This window comes from Leucopleurus acutus (assembly GCF_964270905.1).
Source record: "Leucopleurus acutus genome assembly, chromosome: 2".
Lineage (NCBI taxonomy): Eukaryota > Metazoa > Chordata > Mammalia > Artiodactyla > Delphinidae > Leucopleurus > Leucopleurus acutus.
The window spans coordinates 5,717,495-5,741,723 of NC_139143.1; the positions used below are offsets into that span (position 1 = coordinate 5,717,495).

Genomic DNA, 24,229 nt, shown 5'->3' on the forward strand with positions numbered 1-24,229 from the left:
TATGCACCTTTGTCCTGTTACCCAAAGAATTGGTCACAGGTTCTATTGTGGTAGCATTAGGTACATTATTGCCATATACACTTTTCAAGAGTGCTTGCCATTGGATACCCGACCTCTTCACTCAGTGGGTTTGAAAAGTGATTCAAATCCTAAAATTGGAAAAGGAATCATGAGTTTTTTTGAAGCAACTGGCTACAGCCTCCTGGTCATCCATCCTTGATCTCTTCTCACTGTGTAGACTGAGTAGTGTCTGTGTGGGCTGCCCATCTGTCTTGCCTCTTTGGGGCACTATGTTCTGGGAGCCACAGCCTCTCCATTAGTCAGCTCTGCTGAATGCCACTCAGACCTTTCTCCTCTTTACCATAAGTGCACCCACCTGACTCCTAACTGTGAAGCATGGCCATTTGGTCTCCACTGTTTTAGGGGGTCATCCCCATTAGTTAGTCCAGTTCTTTAAAAGTGAAGTCTTTCCCTATAGCTGTTGTAACACATTACCAAAAGCAGTGGCTTAAAACTACACAGATTTATTCTCTTGCAGATCTTGCAAAATCCTTTGTAATTTTTTGTAACAGACTAAAACAAAACTGAAGTCTATTTTATGAGTTTATAAATGTATGATTTTAAAATGATAAGCTAGGAATTGTAATCAAATTATTCAGTACTTTCAATACCATCTGAAACTTTTTATAAAAATATTTTATAAAGAAGCTATAGTATCTCCTGCCTTTGCCTTGGTATGGGAACAATTTCTACGTTGTTGATGATATGTAGATTTTATAGTATCTCCTCTCTATAATGGAAAACAAAATCTAATTAATAGTAGCTAACATTTATATAACACTTAATAGTTTGCAAAACACTGCCACATATATCTTCTCATTTGATCCTCAAGACAATTTTGTAGGCAATATTATTGTATCATTAGCTAATTTTACTAGTCAAAATCTTTATCCTCCCAGAGGTTAAGTAACACTCCAAGTTTTCTTGATTAATCAATTGCAGAACCAAGATCTGACCTACATCTTCTGACACTAGAGTACATGCTCTGTATATTTTACTGCTACCTTTTGCTTGCGTAAATTATCTTGGTCAAGTTTTTTGATCAATATGGACTTTATCTTTCTCTGCAAAATACAGGCAGTATTTAATAGATTATAAAGGATATTTTCAGCCCTATATATCATTCTCTTTTGCATACTCTTGGCAGACATAAAAGTGGATAATTTTTTTTATTTTTTTACCTACAGGACCAACCATAAGGGAACTAGATATAATCAACCCCTTATCAGATAGAGTTAATTTGCCACATGGTGATTCTTTCCCAAGACTTAATCTAAACCTGATTACAATGTCTATCCTAATACCTATATCTGGTGAGGCCATAGAAAAATAGAAATAAAAAGAAAAATTTGGATAACTATCATGAATGTTTCCTTTGGAAATTAACTTGGTGAAAAATGAATTAAAAATCTTAAATTATTCAATATTAAATTATTCTAACACTAATTCAGAATGCACCCCTATGTTCATAGCAGCACTATTCACAATTGCCAAGATATGGAAGTAACCTGTGTCCATCAACAGATGAATGGATAAAGAAGATGTGATATATGTATATACACAATGGAATACTACTCAGCCACAAAAAAGAATGAAATTTTGCCATTTGCAGCAACATGGATGGACCTAGAGATGATCATACTAAGTGAAGTAAGTCAGAAAGAGAAAGACAAATATCATATGATATCACTTATATGCGGAATCTAAAAATTACAACAAACTAGTAAATATAACAAAAGAGTAGCAGACTCACAGATATAGAGAACAAACTAGTGGTTACCAGTGGGAAGAGGGAAGGGGGAAGGGGCAAGATAGGGGTAGGAGATAAAAAAAAATTACTATATATTCAACTATTAAGCATTCAGACAGTGGTTTGTACAAATTTACATTTCAATCCCAAGAAAGAGGGTCTGAGAAGCATAGAGCAAGAAACTATATTCAGGACTTCCCTCACAGTCCAGTGGTTAAGACTCCGTGCTCCCAATGCAGGGGGCATGGGTTCGATCCCTGGTTGAGGAACTACGGTCCCGCATGACCCACGGCACAAAAAAAAAAAAAAAAAAAAAGAAAGAAGCTATATTCAGTATAGCTTTCTAAATAGTTCTCTAATTATATCTTTCATTCAGCTAATTTAATACAATAATTATAACAATTCTCTGAATGGAGGACTACTGTGTAATATTGTACTATTGCAAGGTCAAAAAGCATGGGTTCAAGTCCTGATTTCTCCATTTTAGCTGAGTGACCTTGAGCAAATTGTTTAATGTTGTTATGGTTCAGTTCCCTGAGCTGTAAAACAGTACCTCTGTTAGAATGGAGAGAACTGAATGACTTAAATGGCTTAATACATACAAATCATTAAGTACTGCGCCAAGTACACCATGAGTGCTGCATAAGTGAAAGACGGTACTATTAATAACCATGTTATGTTGCTACTGTTACTATTACATCTGGCAAAAACCTTAAAACCTCTATGATATTCTACCTCTCATACACCTTTGGTCATCTTCTAATCTAAGACATTTCATGAATTTTTTTTTCTCAAATATTGATTAAACTTCAAGGAAAGGGCTTTAAAGCAAACTTCTTTATTCTTTTCCTTAGACGTAGGTGGCAAGTTTAAAGAGAGGTCAGCATAATCTAGGTTTATGTCTGAGCAAAGAGGAAATGCTGGGAATCCAGGAAGTTTGTCAATTTTTTTATACAAAATGTGTCATGCATATTCTTTACTGCCAAATCATGTTACTAATCTCATAAAAATACTTTATAACTTATTTGACCTCAAGAAGAATACACCATAGTACTCCTCCTGGTTACAAAAAGGGAAATAACACCTGGCATGAATTAAAATATTTTAAATCATTGACAACAGTAAAAGCAAGCTGCAAATTTTTACCCTGAGTAGAACAAGTTTTGCAATTAATTTTAAACTATGGATAGAAATGATCTTTAAAGAAATGATGTTGTAGAATTAAGCAAACACATATCACTAGCCCAATAACATATTCAAAATTAATACAGAAAGGATATTTGGTGGCCTCATGGTAGGGTCACATCTGTTGAGAAAGGCTGTAGTCTGGTGTTGACTGAGGATCAAAAGATAGACAACATGCGTTCTTAAACCTTAGAAAACTCCTTAACTGTTAATATGATTAAAGAGCTGCCTATATCAGAAAAACTCAAAATAGAGGCTTACAGGAGATAGATGTTCCTTCCCTCTCGTGTTCTGTCATCCTGGCTGCTTGAGCCCCAGCTGCTCTTCATGCCGGCACTGTGGGCAGTGGGAGAGGGTAAGTTGGAGTAATGTCACAGGCCACAGACCTTATTTCTTAAGGAGACTTCCTGGAAGTCCCGCCCAACACTTACACTTCACATTACACTGCCCACTTGGTTATGTAACTGTGCATCTCTGAGACGGCATGAGATGGGACAATGCAGTCTTTTCCTCTGAGTGGCAGTCTTGGTGTTCTGCTATGGGTAGGGAAGGAGAGGAGAGCTGCTGGGGCAGACGATTTAAAAAAAGAGTCTGAGCCACCATTCATCTAAGTCATAATTAAAGCAGTTCTATCAGTTCCAGGCAAGCAAAAGCCACAATATTTGATGGAGATCTTTGAGACATTAACCACAATGCAAAGTGCCTGTCTTCAGGTGTTTAAAATAAAAATCAACACATTACTGTTTGGGTAGCAGGGGTTGGCACCAACACGTCTAACATAGCTATTAAACAGTGATTAAGTCTGGGCCATGAAGTCAGGTCACCCAGGTTGAGCGGCAGTTCATACCAACTGTATGCACTTGGGTAAGTCACGTGACACCTGAGATTCCTCATCTGTGAAGTGAGGAAAATGTTACTTATTTGTTGAGGTTGTTGTGAGAATTAAATAAGTTAAAAATGTAAAGTTAATCAGTACAGAACTCTGCTGAGACCCAGTTGGTTGGTGTTCAATAAATATTGGCTGTTATTAAAATTTATATTTTATTAGTGTTATACTGAAGGCACACATTATCTAAAAGCCTTCATACTACATAAAGATATATAATGAAAACAAAAAATTCAATTAAATGTATAGTTTTATGCTTAATAAATTTACGTTTAATTTTAGACCACACATTATTACTGTGTGTAGAGTCTAATAATCTATATTTCACAGAGAATTTTAATTAAATACATAGACTGCTAAAGAAAACAACTGCAAAAACTTCATAATAACTAGGACTGTATTTCTCTTTATTATGAATTTTTAGCATAAATTTTTGCAGTATTAATAACCAAAAAAGTCATACATAGTATCCAAAAGAGAGAATAAAAGAATACACTTGGCTTAAAAATCATTTGATCCTAATTAAATCACAAGTATATTGTAGAATAAAGCCCAGATTCCTATTAGTGAAATTCTATTTAAAGTTTTATAAAATCTACTCAGCATTCTACATTAGTGTCTTGGAAATAATCAGCTCTTTGATATTATTTATAAAGTATATTCATTAAAGGAACTGTAGAAATCTTGATACACTGATGAATTGCACCCTCCAGTGGGAAAAAAATTTATCCATAAAAACTTAGTATGCTTCTGCAATGCAGGTTTAATGCATTAAAATGTGCTTTCACCTAAAAATTTTAATGTAATTATGTTTTATAACCTGCACTAATGTATATCTACCACTATTCATTTCCTCTGGGTCTCCAGAGAGTTGCTCTGAGTTTCAGAATCTACTGTGTGAACAGGCCATTAAATGCTGGGAAAGTAAAAGAGCTTTAAATGAAAAAATTAAAAAGAAAAAGTAAAAGATAAAATTGGACATGCACAGGCATAAATTGAATATTTTCTAAAAGAATATCCTTTACTCTGTATTTCATGTAGAAATAGTTTAGATATATTATACCACATCATCAGGCAAGTGTTTCATTCTTCTTCAAAATGTATATGATTTTTTCAATTGGAAAAATATGAATTACTGTTTGTCAAATTAATATTTTTCAGAAAGAACTGAAAGGCTAAGCACGTCTCTATGTTTTCACTATAGTCTGAGAAGCATACAAGCTGCCACCAACAGGATGTAAGAGGTATGTTTTGAACACAGATCAGTCTGACTCCAAAACTGAACTCATTCCACAATATTCTATGCTAATCCTATGGTTACTGAACCCTTGCTCAATCTTCTTCTGCTTCTCATGAATCAACACCACACTATCAAAATCAGGAGCAGGTACCACCTAAAACTGAGGTTCTTTTCTTAGCTGTCATCTCTCCTTGAAATTCCTCCCTTCTTTGCTTTCCTCTCTCCGCTCAATCTGACCTCAAAAATCCCCTCTATTTTCCCAATTCTTCTCTAGCCTTGCCTTACACACCATACACACCAGGCAAAATGAAAGCCTGATAATCCAACTTGAGTGCCTTCTATCCTAGCACGCTCATTAGAGGATTTCCAAACCTCTTCCTTGCAGATGGCCATACTAAGAAATACAATTTTCTCTCCATGCTGCCACTTTGCCAAACAAACATCTGCTGTACTTGACAAATCAACTTAAAGCTTTCTCACAAAAGAAAGCAAACACAATTTTTATCTTTGTTACCTGAAGCTCTGACAGCCCAGGGTCAAATTCTGACACCCTCTGTTTCCCCTCTGCTCCTTTGGTCTTGTCTCTTATCAGAAACCCTTCTGGAACCAGCCTAGGCATTGAGCTGTCAAGTTAAGATTTGTTCTCACCCTTCTTGAATACCTTCCTCAACCTAATTCAATGTTTTCATGTTGCTGGTTTTAGGTTTAATTTCTACTTCTTCAAAGTTCTTTATTTACTCCACTTTTTTTTTTTTTTTTGCGGTACGCGGGCCTCTCACTGTTGTAGTCTCTCCCGTTGTGGAGCACAGGCTCCGCTCCGGACGCGCAGGCTCAGCGGCCACGGCTCACGGGCCTAGCCACTCCGCGGCACGTGGGATCTTCCCGGACCGGGGCACAAACCCGTGTCCCCTGCATCGGCAGGCGGACTCTCAACCACTGCGCCACCAGGGAAGCCCCTGACATCTTTTCTTTATGGTACTTTAAAAATATATATTTTTTTCCTCATTATAAAAATACATGTTTATAATAGAAAAGTTGAAATTTTTTTTAAAAAATTGAAGAAAAGAAAATCTTATGTCACCCCACAACCTAGAGAGACTTCCTATTAATATTTTGGTGCAACGTTTTCCAATCTTTACTCAGTATAACTTTTTTATACATGTGACCATACCATATGAACAAAAAGTACTCTTTTACACATAAAAATTATTATGTAAGCATCTTCTATGCTATTACAGTTACAAAAATGAATATATCATTTTTATTGAGTGATCAGCTTAGTGCTTTGTGACCACCTAGAGGAATGCTATTACAGTTACAAAAATGAATATATCATTTTTATTGAGTGATCAGCTTAGTGCTTTGTGACCACCTAGAGGAATAGGGAGGGTGGGAGGGAGGGAGACGCAAGAAGGAAGCGATGTGGGGATATATGTATATGTATAGCTGATTCACTTTGTTATAAAGCAGAAACTAACACACCATTGTAAAGCAATTATACTCCAATAAAGATGTTAAAAAAAAAAAAAACTACATTGAGCCACCACTTCACTTCCATTAAGATGGCTGTGATAAAAAAAGACAAGACAATAAGGCAAGGATGTGGAGAAACTGGAATTCACAATCCTCATACATTGCTGTTGGGTACACACAATGGGGCAGTCACTACATATATATATATATATATATATATATATATATATATATATATATATATATATATATAATTCATATAATATAAAGTCTACCCTTTTTTTAATTTTGTTTTTTAGGTTTTTTTTTTTAATTTAATTTTACTTTTGGCTGCTTTGGTCTCTGTTGCTGCGTGCGGGCTTTCTCTAGTTGTGGCTTCTCTTGTTGCGGAGCACGGGCTCTAGGGCATGCTGGCTCAGTAGCTGTGGCACGCGGGCTCAGTAGTTGTGGCTCGCGGGCTCTAGAGCGCAGGCTCAGTAGTTGTGGTGCACAGGCTTAGTTGCTCCGCGGCATGTGGGATCTTCCCAGACTAGGGCTCGAACCCGTGTCCCCTGCATCGGCAGGCAGATTCTTAACCACTGCACCACCAGGGAAGTCCCAAAGTTTACCATTTTAAAGCATACAATTCAGTGGTTTTTAGTGTATCCACAAAGTTGTACAACTATTACCACAATCTAATTTTAGAACAGTTTCATTACCCCAAAAGAAACCTGTACCCGTCAGCACTCATTCCCCTACTCCCTTTTTCTATAGACCCTTACAACTACTAATCTACTTTGTCTTTGTGAATTTCGCTATCCATTTTATATAACTGGAATCACACAATATGTGGTCATTTATGTTTCACATCTTTCACTTAGCACAGTTTTTCAAGATTCATCCATGTTGTAGTATGTATTAGTACTTTAATCCCTTTCATGGCAGAATAATATTAAATTGTATGAATATACCAGATTTTGTTTATTTGTTCATCAGCTGATGGACATTTGGGTTTTTTCCACCTTTTGGTTAAAATGAATAATACTGCCATAAACATCTGTTTACAAGTTTTTGTGTGAACATATGTTTTCAGTTCTCTTGGGTATATACCTAGAAGTGGAACTGCTGGGTCATATGGTAACCCGTGTGCTTAACTTTTTGAGAAACTGACAAAATATTTTCCAAAGTGGGTGCCCCATTTTATGTTTCCACCAGCAGTGTATGAGGATTCCAACTTCCACTGCCTTGCCAATGCTTGTTATCTTTTTAATTATGACCATCCTAGTTGGTGTGAAGTGGTAGGTATGTACTTGTGGTTTTGATTTGCATTTCTATACTGACTATGATGTTGAGCAACTTTTCATGTGTTTATTGGCCTTTATATATCTTCTCGGGAGAAATGTCTATTCAAATCCAATGTCCATTTTAAAAACTGGGTTATTTTGTTTTATTTTTTTTTACTCATAAGATTTTAAAATATATTCTGGATACTAGAATCTCATCAAATTTATTATATGCAAATACTTTCTCCCATTTTCAGGTTGTCTTTTCACTTTCCTGATAGTGTCCTTTCCTTTTGATACTGTTACAAGATGGAGAGCTTGAATGTCACTTTGCAACCATGTTTTTCTTATTTTTTAAAATCTCTATTGTTCCTTGCAGAAACTAACAAGTAGCCAGCCTGCAAAACTGAATTCCAGCCCAGCATCACAATGCAGAATTTTGAAGGGTGGACTTGAAGTTAAGACAATAACTTAATAAATGGCACACAGGAAGGTAAGGGTTCCTTATCAATTATAAATTGTTTTTTTTTTTTACAACAAAAGAAAACTTTGATACTGTTGACCCTCTCTTTTAAGTGACTGTTTCCATTTCATTGATATCTGTTCTTTGTTGTTTCCAGCCTTATAACCTCTTTGGAATTTGGTGTGTGGGGTGTGTGTGTGTGTGTGTGTGTGTGTGTGTGTGTGTGTGTGCTGATTTCTTAAAATGAATGCATAGGTCAAGGATTTTCAGTTTTTCTTCTAGTGTGAGCATTTAAAGTTAAAATTGCCCTCTAAACATGATTTTAGCTGTCACATTTGTTTTGATATATTTTTATTATTATTCAGTTCAAAATATTTTCTAAATTTTATTGAGATTATTTTCTTTTCTTTGGGCTATTTACCTATAGGCTACCCATGTATTAATGAATTTCCAAACATTTGGGGTTTTCAAGTTATCTTTTTTTGTACTAATATGTATATATAATAATGTTATATATATAATTAGTATATAAAATATTATGCAATAGTATACTTATCTTTTTATATAAGTAAATAAAATAGTACATAATATGTATACACATGGATAGATAGAAATTCATAAGTATATATTATAAAATATATAGATAATTTAGTACAGGCATACATGTTTGAAATTGTTATATCTTCTGCATGGATTGCAAATTATATTATTATATGTCCTATCTCAAATAACTCATTTATGTTAAAGTCTACTTTGTCTGATATTAATATACATACATCAACCTACCTTTGGTTAGTATTTGCATAGTGTATCATTTTCCAAACATGTCCTTTTAACTTTGTTTTGTCTGTAATAATCAAGTTTTTGTAGTAATCAAGTCTGTAGTAGCAAGTTTTTGTCTTTTTTTTCATTCAGTCTATCAATGACTGTCCTTTTAATGGAATAGTTTGGTCAATTTACAGTTAAGTAATTAATTATTACATTTGGTTTTAAATCTACCATCTTATTATATTTTTCTATTTGTTTCAAATGCTCTGTTTCTTTTTCTCTACTTTCTTTTTTCATCTTGATTCTTCAGTGTTCAATTTCCCCACCTTTATGAGCCTATTTATTAAACATTTGTTTAATTTTGATTTTAGTAGTTACTCCAGAGGTTGTAACAAACATCCTTGAGTTAATAAAGTTATATATAAATTAGAACTTTTAACACATGCTGGACAGCACAGGACCCTAGAAATTCTTAATTCAATATATCTTGTGTTTTATGTTATTATTTTGTTAATCCCACAGTCATTTTATTATTATTTTCACAGTCAATTTGCATTTATTCATGTTATTCTTTACTCTTTCCTTCACTACACTGCTTCCATCTGTGATTTCTCCCTTTGCCTAAAAGTCTCCATTTGGTATTTCTGGAACTCTGAGTCTGTAGTTAGTGAATTCTCTCAAGATTGGCTTATTTCAACTACTTTTTATCTTGCTCTCATTTGAAGGATTTGTTCTAGCTCAGCAGTTACCTTTTTTGAGCGTCATTAAGATATCATTAAGATGTCTTTTGGCCTCCTAGGCTTCCATTGGGTAGTCAGCTCTTGGTCTAATTTTGCTCTTCTAATGCCAATACTTTTTTTCCCTATGCATGCTTTTAAAAATTTTTTCCTATCTCCAATTTTCAGCAGTTTTACTATGACATGCCCAATTTTACTTTTCTTTGAACTCATCCTGCTTTTGGAGTTCCTAGTATTTCTTGAATCTCTGGCTTGATGTCTCTCATCGATGGGAAATTCTCAGCTATTATCTTTTAAAATACTGCCTCTTCCTCATTGTCATTCTCCTCTCCTGCTGCTGTGGTTCTATTAAGATTTGTGCTTGGTGTTTTATGTGTTCTACATATTTCTTTTTCCTCTTTTCTGTATTACCCATACCTGCTTTCTGTGTTTTATTTTGGATATTTCTTCTGATTTATCTTTTAGTTCAATAGTTTCTCTTCAGCTCTTTCTAATCTTAGTTTACACACATCCATTCTTTTTAATTTCACCTATCATATTTTCCTGTTCTAGAATTTCTATTTCATTTCCATTTTCAATATTCTGTCAATTCCTTGAACATATTACTCATAGTTTATTTGTTGTTGTTGTATTGGTCCAATAACTTCATTTTCTTGATCTCCTCTGGATCTGTTTTGTCTGTCTTTTACTTTTTTGGAAATATCCTCTGTGTGTGTGGGTGTTTGATTCAATGCTGGCTATTTTATATTAAAAATTAACAAGTTAAGAGTCTGGATGACATCACCTTAATCAAGACAGCATTTGGTTTTGCTCCTGGCAGGCAGAGAGACTAAGAGAAGAAGCAATTCCTGATTGTCTTTCTCAAAGGAGTAAAAATGTAAGGGCTTCAGCGCTGTGATGGGTGGTCTATTTCTAGTACGTTCTTACTCATAGGTTAGGCCTTTCAGAGTCCCAGCTGAAAACACAGGGTGTTTATTAGGGCCCTTCCTTTCTCCGGGTCCTTAAATGTCAATGTTTGTCTCCCTGCCTCATGAGTCTGTCAAGGATCTAATCATTTTATCAGCCTCTCAGTTGCTTCTTTCCAGTCAGTAACTGCCTTTAGGGAGAAGCCCCCGCCTCCCAAAGCCAGATCACCTCTTTGAGCCTTTTTCTTGCAGACCAGGCCCTCACAATTCCTCACACATAACCCTGGTAGCTATGCCATGCATCCAAAACAGTAGCTTTTGTTAAAAAAACATTTTGTCCTAGCTGTTCACAGCAGAATTGGTTCCAGCTACTTAATTCACCATTGCTGATACTAGAATTCCTCCATGCAAAAAAATTTTTAAGTTTATATGGTTGATTTAACAATTTGTTTCCCTAATTGCTTCTGAATTTTGATTCGTGGTGAGAGAGACCTTCACCATTTTACTGTTATTTAGAAGTTTGTGTTTTGTTATAGTTCTTTTATGGTTTCAGTTTTTACATTTAAATTTTTGATCCATTTGGGATTTATCTTGATTCACTGAGGTTATATACAACTTACTTTTATTTCTGATGCCACCTCTTTATCTATCTTCATTTATTGGATATTCTATCTTTATGTCACAGACTTGAAATTTTACCTTTTTATATAGTAAATTAACCTGTGAATTTGAAGCTCTGGAATTTCGATTTTTCTATTGTTTCATTGTATGTCCCTGTTCAAGTGTCTGTGTGACATTCTTTTTTTTATGACTTTAAGACTGACTGTCATGCAATATTCTGCATGCATTTCAAGTAAATAATTTGATCAGTTATGATATATGTATACACTAGTGAAACCATCACTACAATCAAAATAATTAAAATTTTCTTGTGCCCTTTTTTAATTTATCACAAACTCTGATGCCACCCATTGTGACTAAGCAACAAACTGTCATTTTAATCTGCAGTTTCTAGACATTTGATAAATGGAATCATGTAGAATATACTCATTTTGGTTTTTATTCAAGTTATTTTGAGACTCATCTATGTTGTTGCCTTTGGCATTAGTTTGTTCCTTCTTATTGTTAAGTAATAGTATTCTATATATTTGTTTTTCCATTCACCTGTTGTTGGACATTTAGGTTGATCCCAGTTTTGGGCTATCACAAGGAAAGCTGCTATAAAATTTTGTATATAAGACTGTGTGGATATAATGCTTTGGTTTCTCTTGAATAATGACGGAATGGCCACGGCTTCCCTGGTGGTGCAGTGGTTAAGAATCTGCCTGCCAATGCAGGGGACACGGGTTTGTGCTCTTGTCCGGGAAGATCCCACATGCCATGGAGCAACAAAGCCTGAGCGCCACAGCTACTGAGCCTGCGCTCTAGAGCCCGTGAGCCACAGCTACCGAGCCCGCATGCCACAACTACTGAAGCTCACATGCCTAGAGCCCGTGCTCTGCAACAAGCCAATGCAATAAGAAGCCCACGCACCACAACAAAGAGTAGCCACCGCTCGCCGCAACTAGTGAAAGCCGCGCACAGCAACGAAGACCCAACACAGCCAAAAATAAATAATTTATTTAAAAAAAAATGGAATGGCTAGCTTGTATATGTGTAATTTTCTGAAATTGCTCAACTATTTTCTAAAGTGCTTGTATTCCAATAAGAAGTGAATGAGGGACTTCCCTGGTGGCGTGATGGTTAAGAATCCGCCTGCCAATGCAGGGGACACAGGTTCGATCCCTGGTCCGGGAAGATCCCACATGCCGCGGAGCAACTAAGCCCATGCACCACACCTACTGAGCCTGCGCTCTAGAGCCTGCGAGCCACAACTACTGAGCCTGCATGCCACAACTCCTGAAGCCCGTGTGCCACAATTACTGGACCTTGAGCACCTAGAGTCCATGCTCCACAACAAGAGAAGCCACCGCAATGAGAAGCTGGCACACCGCAACGAAGAGTAGCCCACGCTCGCCGCAACTAGAGAAAGCCCGCGTGCAGCAACGAAGACCCAAAGCAGCCAATAATAAATAAATAAATAAAAATTAAAAAAAAAAAAGAAGTAGTGAATGAGATTTCCAGTTGATCTGCATCTTTATCAACACTTGACACTGTCAGTCTTTATAAGTTTAGTTATGCTTAGGGATGTATCTCAGTGTGGTTTTAATTAGCATCTCCTTTAAGATGCAATTTAAAGATAAGATCTTTCATGTACTTCTTTCATGAAATGTCTGTTCTAATATTTTGCTCATTTTACATATTTTTTTCCTTCTCATTAGTTGCAAGAGTCCGTTTTATTTTGGGGGCATATGTTTCTCAAATATCTTCTCCTAATCTTTGGCTTGCCTTTTGATTTTCCTAATTGGTTTTGAAAAACAGAAGTTTTTAATACTGATTAAGTCCAATACATTGATGTCTTTAAATCTACAGATCAATTTGAGGACAACTGACATCTTTACAATATTGATTCTTCCAATCTATGAATATGACATATTTCTTCAATGTTTTCTTTAATTTCTCTGAGTTGGGTTTTAGGGGGAGTTCTCAGAAAACAATGGCCCACAGGCCAAAATCAGCTCATGGCTTGTTTTTTGTATGGTCCATGAGATAAGAATAATTTTTACATTTTAAAGGGTTGTCATAAAAATGAAGAATAAAATGGAAAAGATACTACCCGTAGCTCACAAACCTAAAATATTTCATATCTGGTCCTTTACAGAAAATTTTGTCAGCCCTGTTGTAGAGAATTGTGTGTAGAGGTCTTGAACATAACTCATTAGATTCATTCCCAGGTATTTTATACCTCTGATGCCATCAAGTAACATCTTTTGTGACTAAGTTTATTTAAAATGTTACATGCCTGGTACAGAGTGGTTGTTTAATGGATATTCAACAAATAAATGAAGAAAAACATTTTCATTTTCAGAAATAAATTTGTGAAACAGCCTGCTAAAGGATGCTGAATTAAGACCATGACAGATCAGCAAAAGGAAGACACAGGAAAGAGATTCTGAAGAGTGTAGATTTCCTTTCTGTCTTGGCTTTCTGCCCCTGCGCTTTCCTTTTCGGCCCCCCCGCCCCACTGCTACTTCCTCTGACAAAGACCTCTGACACCTTGGGGACATGGATGTTGGTGCTATACGATCGAGGAAAACATAAAGGCATTATTTTTTCAATTTTATTTTCTTCCTGTTCATTGCTAGTGTATTAGAGAGGGTTCTCCAGAGAAACAGAACCAACATTTGTTTGGTTCTATCTATCTAGATAGATAGATAGAGGATAGACAGATATTCTAAGGAACTGGCTTGCATGATTGATTCTGAGGGCTTATAAATCTAAAATCCATAGGGCAGGCCTGCAGGCTGGAAACTCGGGTAAGAATTGCTGTTCCAGCCTTGAGTCCAAATACTTCAGGGAATCAGGCTGAGTTTCTATGCTCTCGAGGCGAATAGCTTCCTCGGTAAAGACGTTCAACTGATTGGATTAGGTCTAACAAAGATTCTCTCCTTCACCAAACTTTAATCAGGTGCCCCTAAACTCCCTTCTCAATTAGGCTCCTCCGACTTTTGAACTTCTGTTATTTGTCTATGCATTCCTCAGTTTTAGCAAGGTTCCCGCTAAGTCAGTTTAGCCAGAATCTCCCACCCTCAATATCTGACATCTGGTTCCTCCTCCTCCTCCTCGAGCCCTGTCTGATCATCCCACCTGCCTCCCGCAAGAACCCTTGTCAGGTCAGTTTAGCCAGAATCCGGCCCCCACTCCGCCCCCCTTACCCCTCTTGTTTTCTCTTAGCCGTTTTCCGTTCACGGACATGCCAGCCACGCCCAGCCGGCTCCTGGGCTACAAATTCCCACCTTCCCTTGTCTGGAATTGCGCCCAATCTCGCTGACCTAGTACAAAACCCCACTGTAGTAGACGCCCTGAATAAAGTTTGCCTTACCGTTAACAAGTGTCAGCGATAACTTTTCTGTAACTCTTCCATCCACAGGGGACTCGGACATGGGTTCACCAACCTGGTCACCCATCCTATTTGGCTTCAGCCTCTGCCTTATTTTCCTCGTGTCTGTAAAGTCACAGGCCTAGGACCTCGCTACTAAACATGTGGTCCTCAGAGCAGCAATACCAGCACCACCTGCGACTGTGTTAGAAACGCACAATCTTGGCTCCAAAAGTTATCCTTGTGGACCTTTTTCTTTTCTTTTTGTTTCGGCTTTCTTTCCTGTCCTGCCAGCTGTATACTTGTATGTACATTTTTCAATGTTTTCTGTGGACAATAAAAAGTTTAAAATGAATTCTAGGTGCAACTGTGTTAGCTGCGTCCGGCTGGGTTCTTCAGACGCAGGGCAGCGTTTGTGGAGACGGCTTCGCCCTCCGCTGAGGGGCTGCCGCAACCGGCCACAAGCCATGAGGACGCGGTCCGCTCGCGGCGTGCTGCCTCCGCCCACCCCTACGAAACCCCGCCTCATCTTCCCCTCCGCCGGTCCCCGCCTGGCTGCCCGCGAGGCCCCGACTGGCTCAGTCACAGCGGCCACCGGACTGCCGCGAAAACCCGGACTAACGGACTCCTGAAGTCGCTGGGGTCGCCGCGAGGGTGGCGGGGGGCCTCATGGAGCATGCGTAGGGAGGGTGCGCGCACATGCGCATTGCCGGCGCAGGGTCGCGCGCTGGGGTGTCTGGCGGCCGAGAGGCTGCGCGCGCGGTTGACGTGCTCGGTGGCTGCGGCGGCGGCGGCAGGGCGTCAAGAGGGTAAGGGCGGGCGGGGCCGGGGGCTGAACCCGGAAGTGGGTCGGCGCCAGAGCGAGCGCGCCCGGAGTGGAGCTCAGCGGCCGGGAGCCAACGGGTAGCCCTGGGTTCCCGGTAATGGACGCGCGGGGCGTCTGCGCGGGGAGCGGGTTGGCGGGCGGCGGGGGCGCCCTCGGCGGCGCGATCTCCACCCGGCGGGGCCTGAGGAGGCTCTGCTCCGGCGGCCGTCCCCCGGGTGACCCGCTCTCCTCTCCGCGCCTCCCGGGGCCGTCCCGCCGGGCGCCTCCAGCATTTGGACGCTCGCCGGCCCCGAGGAGGTGCGCCTAGCCGCCCCTGGGAAGCGTATTAATGGGGGACGTGGGTTCCGCGGCCGCGACGGCCTGGTTGTCACTGTCCCGGCGCCCCTGCACCGCGAAGGTGGCCGCCTCGACCTGCACCCACGGCGCGCTCCGCGGAGCCTCCCCTTCTGCCCCACTTTACCCTACCCGGTTCGGGAATCGGGCCTGCAAGGTGTGCTCTGCCTCCTTTAAAATTCTTTTGTTGGCTGTGTTTTCTAACCCGGCCCTCCTTGTTCTCCGCCCTAAAATCTCAGCCACGAATGAGTGGAAGCGGTGACTTTATCATAATTTAGTTTTCGTTTAGGAAGGATTTGTTTACAATGCCGCGAATGATTTAGGATCGCTTGGCCATGCAGTTATTTTTCATGGTTCATAACTCTTTTCGCAGACCATGCAACCCTCGGGCACGCCCCTCCAGAAGCTGTGATCCAAGACAATCTAGTTTTCCTTTATAAATCCCTCAAGACACTTATGAAGTTTCTTGTTCTGATACCGTTGTACTGCAATGAAGAAAAGGAGAAAGGTTACTTCACATCTTGACGAGAAGATCCATCTAGGCTACCGTAAAGATTCTTCGGAAGGAAATGTTGCAGTGGAGTGTGAGCAAGTAACCTACACTCGTTCCACGGAAAGACCAGCTCCCGAAGCTCTTCGCTGTTACCAGGAACTTCCTCCCTCTCCGGATCAGAGAAAACTTCTGAGTTCTTTGCAGTACAATAAGAACTTGCTGAAGTATTTAAATGATGATAGGCAGAAGCAGCCATCTTTCTGTGACTTACTTATCATAGTAGAAGGAAAAGAATTTAGTGCGCACAAAGTCGTCGTTGCTGTTGGCAGTAGTTATTTTCATGCGTGTTTGAGCAAAAATCCAAGCACGGATGTTGTCACCCTGGATCACGTAACTCACTCCGTTTTTCAGCATTTGCTTGAATTTCTTTACACATCAGAATTTTTTGTGTACAAATATGAAATCCCACTTGTTTTAGAGGCTGCAAAATTCCTGGATATTATAGATGCAGTTAAGCTGCTAAATAACGAAAATGTTGCCACTTTTCAGTCTGAGCTAACTGAAAAATCGTCACCAGAAGAAACACTAAGTGAGTTAACTGGAAGACTGTCGAGTAATCATCAGTGTAAATTCTGTAGTAGACATTTTTGTTATAAGAAGTCTTTAGAGAATCATTTGGCGAAAACCCATAGATCCCTTTTATTAGGGAAAAAGCATGGGTTAAAAATGCTGGAGAGAAGTTTTTCCACAAGGAGATCAAAACGGAATCGGAAGTGCCCTGTTAAGTTTGATGACACTAGTGATGATGAACAAGAAAGTGGTGATGGGTCAGACAATTTGAATCAAGACAGTTTTGATAAGGAAAAGTCAGATAGAAATGATTCTGAGGATCCCGGCAGTGAATGTAATGCTGAAGAGGATGAGCTAGAGGAGGAAATGTCAGATGAATACTCTGACATTGAAGAGCACAGTGAAAAGGATCCCAATGATGCAGAAGAGGAGGCTGAGGCTGGTGATTCTGTTGGAAGCATTCATGAGGGATTAACCCCTGTAGTCATTCAGAACAGTAACAAAAAAATATTGCAGTGTCCCAAATGCGATAAGACATTTGACCGCATAGGTAAGAAAAGAAAGCTTGTTTCCTGTCTCTCATAACTTACTTTTCATGGGTATTTTAAAGGTGATAGTTGGAAACTAAACTTTGAAAGTAACTTTTAAAAAGAAAACTTAAGTAGGGAGGATATTTGATTTTTGATACATATTTTATCCTGTTATTATGGGTTTGTTGTGATTCAGGAATTAAGTATTTATATTACCCTTTATTTTCTCTTCCTCATGTCGTGGCAGTAGGTGACAGATCATTAGTTCCTGTATTTAGTGTGAAAAATTCCAGAGTATCAATAATTACGAATGTAGAGCTTTGATTTATATGCTAATTTAATTTCATAGGTAACTGATATTTTTGAGTCATTATAGAAAATTGAATTAGGTTATGTTAGATGTAATTTAATAATTTGTATACTATTTCCCCTTGAGCATGGTAATAATGTGAGTCATAAATACAGTCACTTTTCCAGTATCCAGTACTGTTTAGAATTGGGATGTTTCAGATTATTCTGATACATAGTTAGGAATAAAACTGTGCTAAATGTAATTTCATTCTGTAGACAGAGACTTAAGGAAGTATCCTAATAGTATTCTTGGGTTATTATAATAATGAATATATCAACTTTTTCTTTATTAAAAAAGCCTATATAGGAAATGTCTCTAACCTTAAGTTAAAATTTTATCAGTGAATATTTACTTTCAAGAGATCTAATATTTGCTAGTAAAGTAATTTTTGGAGGTGTCTTATATGGACTTTCTAATGTGAAATTTTAAATTGCAGCAGTTCAGCTATTTACATATAAATCAAAGTTATGAAATTGGGAAATATATTCGACTGCATAGAATGATAAAAAGAAGAGATAAGTGTAATTTGACCTTGTAAAATTACTTATACAGTTTAATATATCCCAATGTGTCTTGGAGTGTTGAGTTACTTGTTATTGGCATAGGTGGAAATTGGTTACATTTGCATTTACATAGGCATTTGGTAATTATTTGCTCTCAAAATATTCGATAGTATAAACTATGGCATAGCAGTGGTAACCTCTTTTTGCTTTTTCTTATGCCTTTGAATATTTTTTTCTAAATCAGAATGCTTTTGACAATCCAATTTAATAATTATTTATTGTTATTTTTACTGTGTTTAAGTTTCTATACAAATGAATAAAACAACTTTTTTTGAGTAGGTCAGTTGGAAAAGTGTGCGGATACAAGTAGCGTGTTAAACTCAGGTTAGTAAATGCTCTTGAAGAGCTGTGAACAGATGCTGTGAGGGATATAGAGACGAGAACAACATTTTTGGATTGAGATACCTGACAACATTTCATCTTTCCAGTTGAGTCTCTTTTTTAGACTTTGTATTCTTAGCATATGCTTCCTGTATTACACCTTAATTTGACCTAATATGACTTGAGGTGTGTGGGCAGGGGTCAGTTTACAAATGGCATTGTAGGCCTCAAACTGTCCTATCGAACACTAACTAGGCCCGTGAGATATGTTATGAGCAAGGGGTTCTGTGTTCAGGTAAGACGGGGATAACTATACTCATCTATCTGTATTAATGCTCTCAAATTCTTTAGTAAAGAAACCCGTTCATTTTACTTAACCTGGCATTTCCTCAAATAATTTTACCACTAGACACTTTTGGGGTTTTCCTTGGAAACTCCCAGGAAAGTAGAGTTCTGTGCACACTATTTGGGGAAAGAGTGCTCAAGGTCAAGGTCCTAATGTACTAAGAGGAAGGCTTTTGCAGCTTTTTTAACCAAATTCAGTTCAGATAATCAGATAATTGTGGGAATCAGTAAGGCACATTGTCAGCTTATTTCCAGCCTCCTTCCTGGATGTATTTTACATTATACCCCTCTTATTGAGCCCCTCTCTTGCTTAGCTTCGTTGGGGCTTGCTGGCTTTTCCCCAGTACAGAGAAAGAGAGCAAGCAAGAGATTGAGATTGTGATTTTATCATATTGGTTACAAAGTATGAGCTGTGGTGATGTCAGACTGCCTGCATTTTTGAATCCAGGTCTTATGTGAGTTGCTTAACCTGTGTGTGTACTTTTGTTTCCTCACAGATAGAGTGGGATGATGCTAATGGTACCTTCTCATGGGGGTTACTATGAGGATTAAATGGGATAGTCCTTGTGAATCACTTAAAATATCGTGTGAAATTTAGGTGTGTAGGGAATGCTAGCTTCTCTTATTGATCATTAATGCAGTTTTTGAGTGTCTCTACTATGCCAAATAAATATGAAATGATATATTCTCTGTCCTCAAGAATCTTAGAGGTTAATGAGTACATGCACAAATACAATTATATTACAATAAGATCATCTTATCAGGACAAATACAGAGGCTTATAGGAATTAGGAAAGATTTCACGGAGCAGGTAGCATTTGAGCTCAGACCTAAAGAATAGGGAGGAACTTACAAGGCAGAAGGACCACAGCTGCAAAGACATGGAGGTAGCTGTTTCTGGAAATTGCTAAGGGCAGGGTGATTTCGGGGTGGGCAAGGAGGCATAATGAAAATGACAAGAGGTGAGGATTGGCAAGTAAGCAGAGGTCAAGTTTTGAATGGTTTGTATGCAGTACAGAGGAGTTTTTATCCAATAAGTGATAGAAAGTTGAGAAAACTTTGACAAAGGAAATGACGGCCATAGGAGTTTTAGAAAGATACTCTGGCTTCAGTGATGAGAAGGAAGTTGGAAGTGTTGCAGGCTTGGACCAGGCAGATGAGCAGCATTGGGAACGGAATGTGGGACAGGAGTAGATCAGAGGTGCCCTGAATATAGGCTTCAGTGGACTGGTGATGGATAGAGTGAAAAGAATATGCAGATGGAGAAGACCTGTGTTTCTTAAATGTCCTCCTTTATCATCCCTATCAGAAGTCCTCTTTATTCTTAAAATAAAACAGTTCAAGGGCTACTTTCCAGTAATCCTCATATCACCCACATTTCTTTCATAGGATTTTAATCCTTTCATAGGATTCCACCTAGAATTTTGATTGTTATTTCCCTATATCATTAGATTGTGAGCGTGAAGGTTTTGTATGTTACTTTTGGTTAGTATCCTTCATGATACCCCAGGTTATTTCAGATAATAAGTTTTCAGTAAGCTCTTGTTTAATTGAACTAAGGTGAAAGGTTGACTCTGACTTTGGACTTGTAAGAAGCCTTTAACTTGCTGTCTCAGAGTGGGTTTAGGAGAGAGAATTAATAAGCTCTGAGACCTTCTGCTGGAACCATTAGCTCCACAGTATGTAGTTTAGTAATTTGATTCCAGCACTTTGGATCTTTTATCTTTTTTGACGTGCTTAATAGTTGCTCAGACTGATCCAGTTGTATTTTTTCCTTAGGCTCCCAGCTGTCCTCCTCTCAGCCTATTCTCATGCAAAATAAGAGTCCTTTGACCTTTCCCCTTGTACCGAAAACCTAGCTGGTGAAAAGGCAAAAATGGTGAGAAGATGACAGGTGGGGGTGAGAGAAAAAATTTGGATAATTTATCTTTTTTGTCGTTCCTACTTGGAACTAAAATCTTTCCTTAGATTAAATTTAATCTTTTCTAGAGGTAGAAAATGTTTAAAAACTTACAAAAAAAAAAAAGTGACTGTGTAGACCATCCTGACAGATTCTGCTTGGTTCTGAATAGAAAAGAGTAATGACAGTAGCATAATTCTCTACTTTAATGTTAAATATTTTAGTTAAATATTCTTTAGGGTATGCCAAATGAATAAATTCAAGGTTAATTTAAGATTTGGCATATGAGATATAATGAGCTAATTTGGTGATGTTTCTCTTTGTAAAACCTCCATACGAAATCTGATAATAATTTTGCATGACTCGTATGGAGTGAAGCACAGGGTCAGGTTTTGTTATGTGAAAATATCTTTATTTTGTGTGTCCTGATTTGGGACACAATTCATACTGGGATTCAGTCAGAAAAATGCTGTGGATGAAATTTCTTAATATTATTTGTTTTCTGTTGGTGATTAAGAATGGTGGGGCATAGTTTAGTGTTCTGTGAAAGAATACTGAGGTTTTTTTTTTATTTGATAACTTTGAAGTGAACATTTGATTTATACATTATTATTGAATTCCCCCCACCCCATAAGAAAAGAAACAGATATATGTGTAGATTGTGTTTATGCTGAGGAGAACCCACACACATCCCTACCAATTGATTTAAGCATGGGATTTCTTTGGACATTTATCTGACTTTGGAGTTCAGCGTTCCCTCAGAAGTTGTATCTCTTCTGTTGGTCAGAAATTCAAATCCATGCAGATAACAGGTCCTGCAATGCCTCTGTGCATTAAATTTGAATTAATAACATAACAAAAATGTGTTTTTACTTTAGAGGTTCTAAATGTTATAATGAATTATTCAAATTTATGTATTTTCATTGGTCTCTTTGGACTTTGCTGAATTTATTTTTAAATGATTTTATTTGTTTCTTTTTGTGTTTTGGTTAAATCCTGTTAAGTCTACTGGTCTGTAGGCAAATGGAAGTTTAACAATCAAAAGTGGTTTTGATTTTTAATTTAACTGCCACTTGATGGCTTTAATACTCAACTACATATAACTTAATTTTTATTTGCAAGCAAGAATTTCTTGACTACAAATAAACGGAAAATTCTACTAATTGATCTTTCCAGCAAAGGCATTTTCATAGAAAATAAAAGTTTTGGTTAAGACTTTTCTTATAATTTAAGATTTTTATTAAGTTGCTCTTCCTGTTCACTTGGGTGTAAAAAATCAGGAGACTTGAGTGGTAGGGGGTTGATAAGTTAGCCTTCAGTCCTGAGAGTCAGTGCTAAGCAGGCACAGTCAACCCCCAGGTAAGAATGGTCCTGTTCCAAAAATCACTTGTAACTTAGTCACTTAAACTCATACTGTGTACTCTTGATTCATTTCCATAATTTAAAAAGCAAGTTTATGAAAAATGTGAACACTTTCACAATCAAGGAAAACATTTTTTTTTAATTCCATAAAATGACCCCTACCTTTGCCAAATTAGAATTGTGGGTTATTAGTACATACTGATGTTTGGATTCTGTACCTTTTCTCATATCCAGTAGATGTGTAACAAATATTAAGGAATCCAATACAAGCATGCCATATTATAATAGAGAAAGATTAAAATCAACTCAGAAAACATTTCCCCAAAGAAATTATGTTATAGCAGTATTGGTATGGTTATACCCTGCAAAAAGTAATAAAAATCAGTGCTTTTCCAACTTTTTTGGGGGGGATGGTTCAAGATCAGAAATACATATATTATTATGCTACATACATATATATGTATATATATATATGTGCTCATACATACACTGAAGCAAAATAATTGCTTGAATCTAGAGTGAATGCACTCTGATATTTTCTGCTTTGTTCTGTTCCTTTTTTCCCCCCAGTGCTAATCATCATAACCCACAGAATTGATTTTATTGACACTAATGATTTTTAGTTTGTGAAACACTGATCTAAGCCATAATGTAGTTCAACTCTTGTTTTTGAGAACCTACCTGTTATTTGTGATGTCTGTGGAAAGATTTCGCCTTGGGACACACAAGCACGCCTCTCCCCCAGGCAAGCCCCATATTAGCTCTGATCCCTTGACCACAGCAGGGGAACCGGTGGTGCTCCGGTGTGTATACATGTATCAATGCGGTCATGCCCCGGCAGTGGCAGAGGGAGAACTGAGGAGATACTAGGCGTTTTTAGCAATGGCCAGGGGACAAAGTCAAGTTCTTACAGTATTTTCAGAGAGCTGAAACTCCAGTTTGATCTGTTATAACATATTCATAAACCAGATGTATGCATATTTATACTTGAGATATATCTATGTGCCCGTCCTGTGGCCAGTAATCCTAATAATAATAATGATGATGATGATGACTAATAGTTACTAATGCTTGCTATGTGCTAGGATGTCTTAAGTGTCGCGTATATATTAATTTGTTTACTTCTCACAGCCCCATGAAGTGTTAATAACGCAGGTAGACAGAGGTTAAATTACTGGCTTGATTAAGATCACACAGCTAATTTAGTAGGTGCCCAAACATTGGCTGAGTTTCCTGACTACATGCATGTAAAAGATGCATAGATCATCATCATATGGTCAGTACCTAAATACCTACTGGATTTTTATCATACTTTTGTTTTACTTTGCTTATGATTGTCATCCTTCCCCCCACCTTAAAAAAAATACCTTGGTTCCCTTTCCTCAATATGCTTATGTAAGTGCAGTGCAGTTAACTTTTAGATAATATACTGTGTTTATTAAATATAATCATATTTAGATACATGTAATAAATTGATGAATGTATTTACTAAGTAGATGAATAATTATGATTATCTTTTGTCCTTAGTGGCCTTTGAATATTTTGGGGTTTATCTAATCTCCATGACATATTTATGATTTATATATTTTTTAAAAGTATATGGATGAAATGCTGTACTTTCATGTTAGCTTTAGCCTGAAGAAAAATTTATACTTTTTTTTTTTCAGGACAAAGCAAAGCTAAGCTTTTCATTGAAAATTACTCTTCATATTGATAGTATTTTTTTCTTATTTTTGTTGCCTTTCACTCAGAGGTATCCTTAATTGAGATTTCTATTTTAAGCTAGTAGATGTGCACATTCACAACTTGATTACAGGTTAATAATAATGGCCAACATTAATTGACAGCTTATAATGGGTTGACACAGTTATAAGTGTTTTATGTGTATTTATGTATTATTACAACAGTCCTCTGAGGTAAATCTAT

The 24,229-nt window shown here is 37.6% G+C and overlaps 2 protein-coding genes across 3 annotated transcripts in view; one reads left to right on the forward strand and one right to left on the reverse strand.

The window, feature by feature from the left end:
- The window catches only part of CRB1 (crumbs cell polarity complex component 1), a gene marked incomplete at both ends in the record, with an annotated part of 267,126 nt that extends 252,330 nt beyond the window's left edge, over window positions 1-14,796 (reverse strand). Inside the window, one exon of the mRNA XM_082865367.1 lies at window positions 14,712-14,796. Within this exon, the coding sequence (XP_082721493.1) occupies window positions 14,712-14,796 (85 nt within the window). The remainder of the gene's footprint in view (window positions 1-14,711) is intronic.
- A 777-nt stretch (window positions 14,797-15,573) lies between these two features.
- ZBTB41 (zinc finger and BTB domain containing 41) overlaps window positions 15,574-24,229 on the forward strand; it is a 48,327-nt gene continuing 39,671 nt past the window's right edge. Inside the window, exons 1-2 of one of the 2 annotated variants that reach the window (XM_082865382.1) lie at window positions 15,574-15,628; window positions 16,241-17,480. In XM_082865382.1, the coding sequence (XP_082721508.1) occupies window positions 16,358-17,480 (1,123 nt within the window). In that variant the 5' untranslated portion in view covers window positions 15,574-15,628; window positions 16,241-16,357. Of the gene's footprint in view, window positions 15,629-16,181; window positions 17,481-24,229 lie in introns of those variants that run through there. The other variant, XM_082865383.1, reaches the window with a different exon arrangement.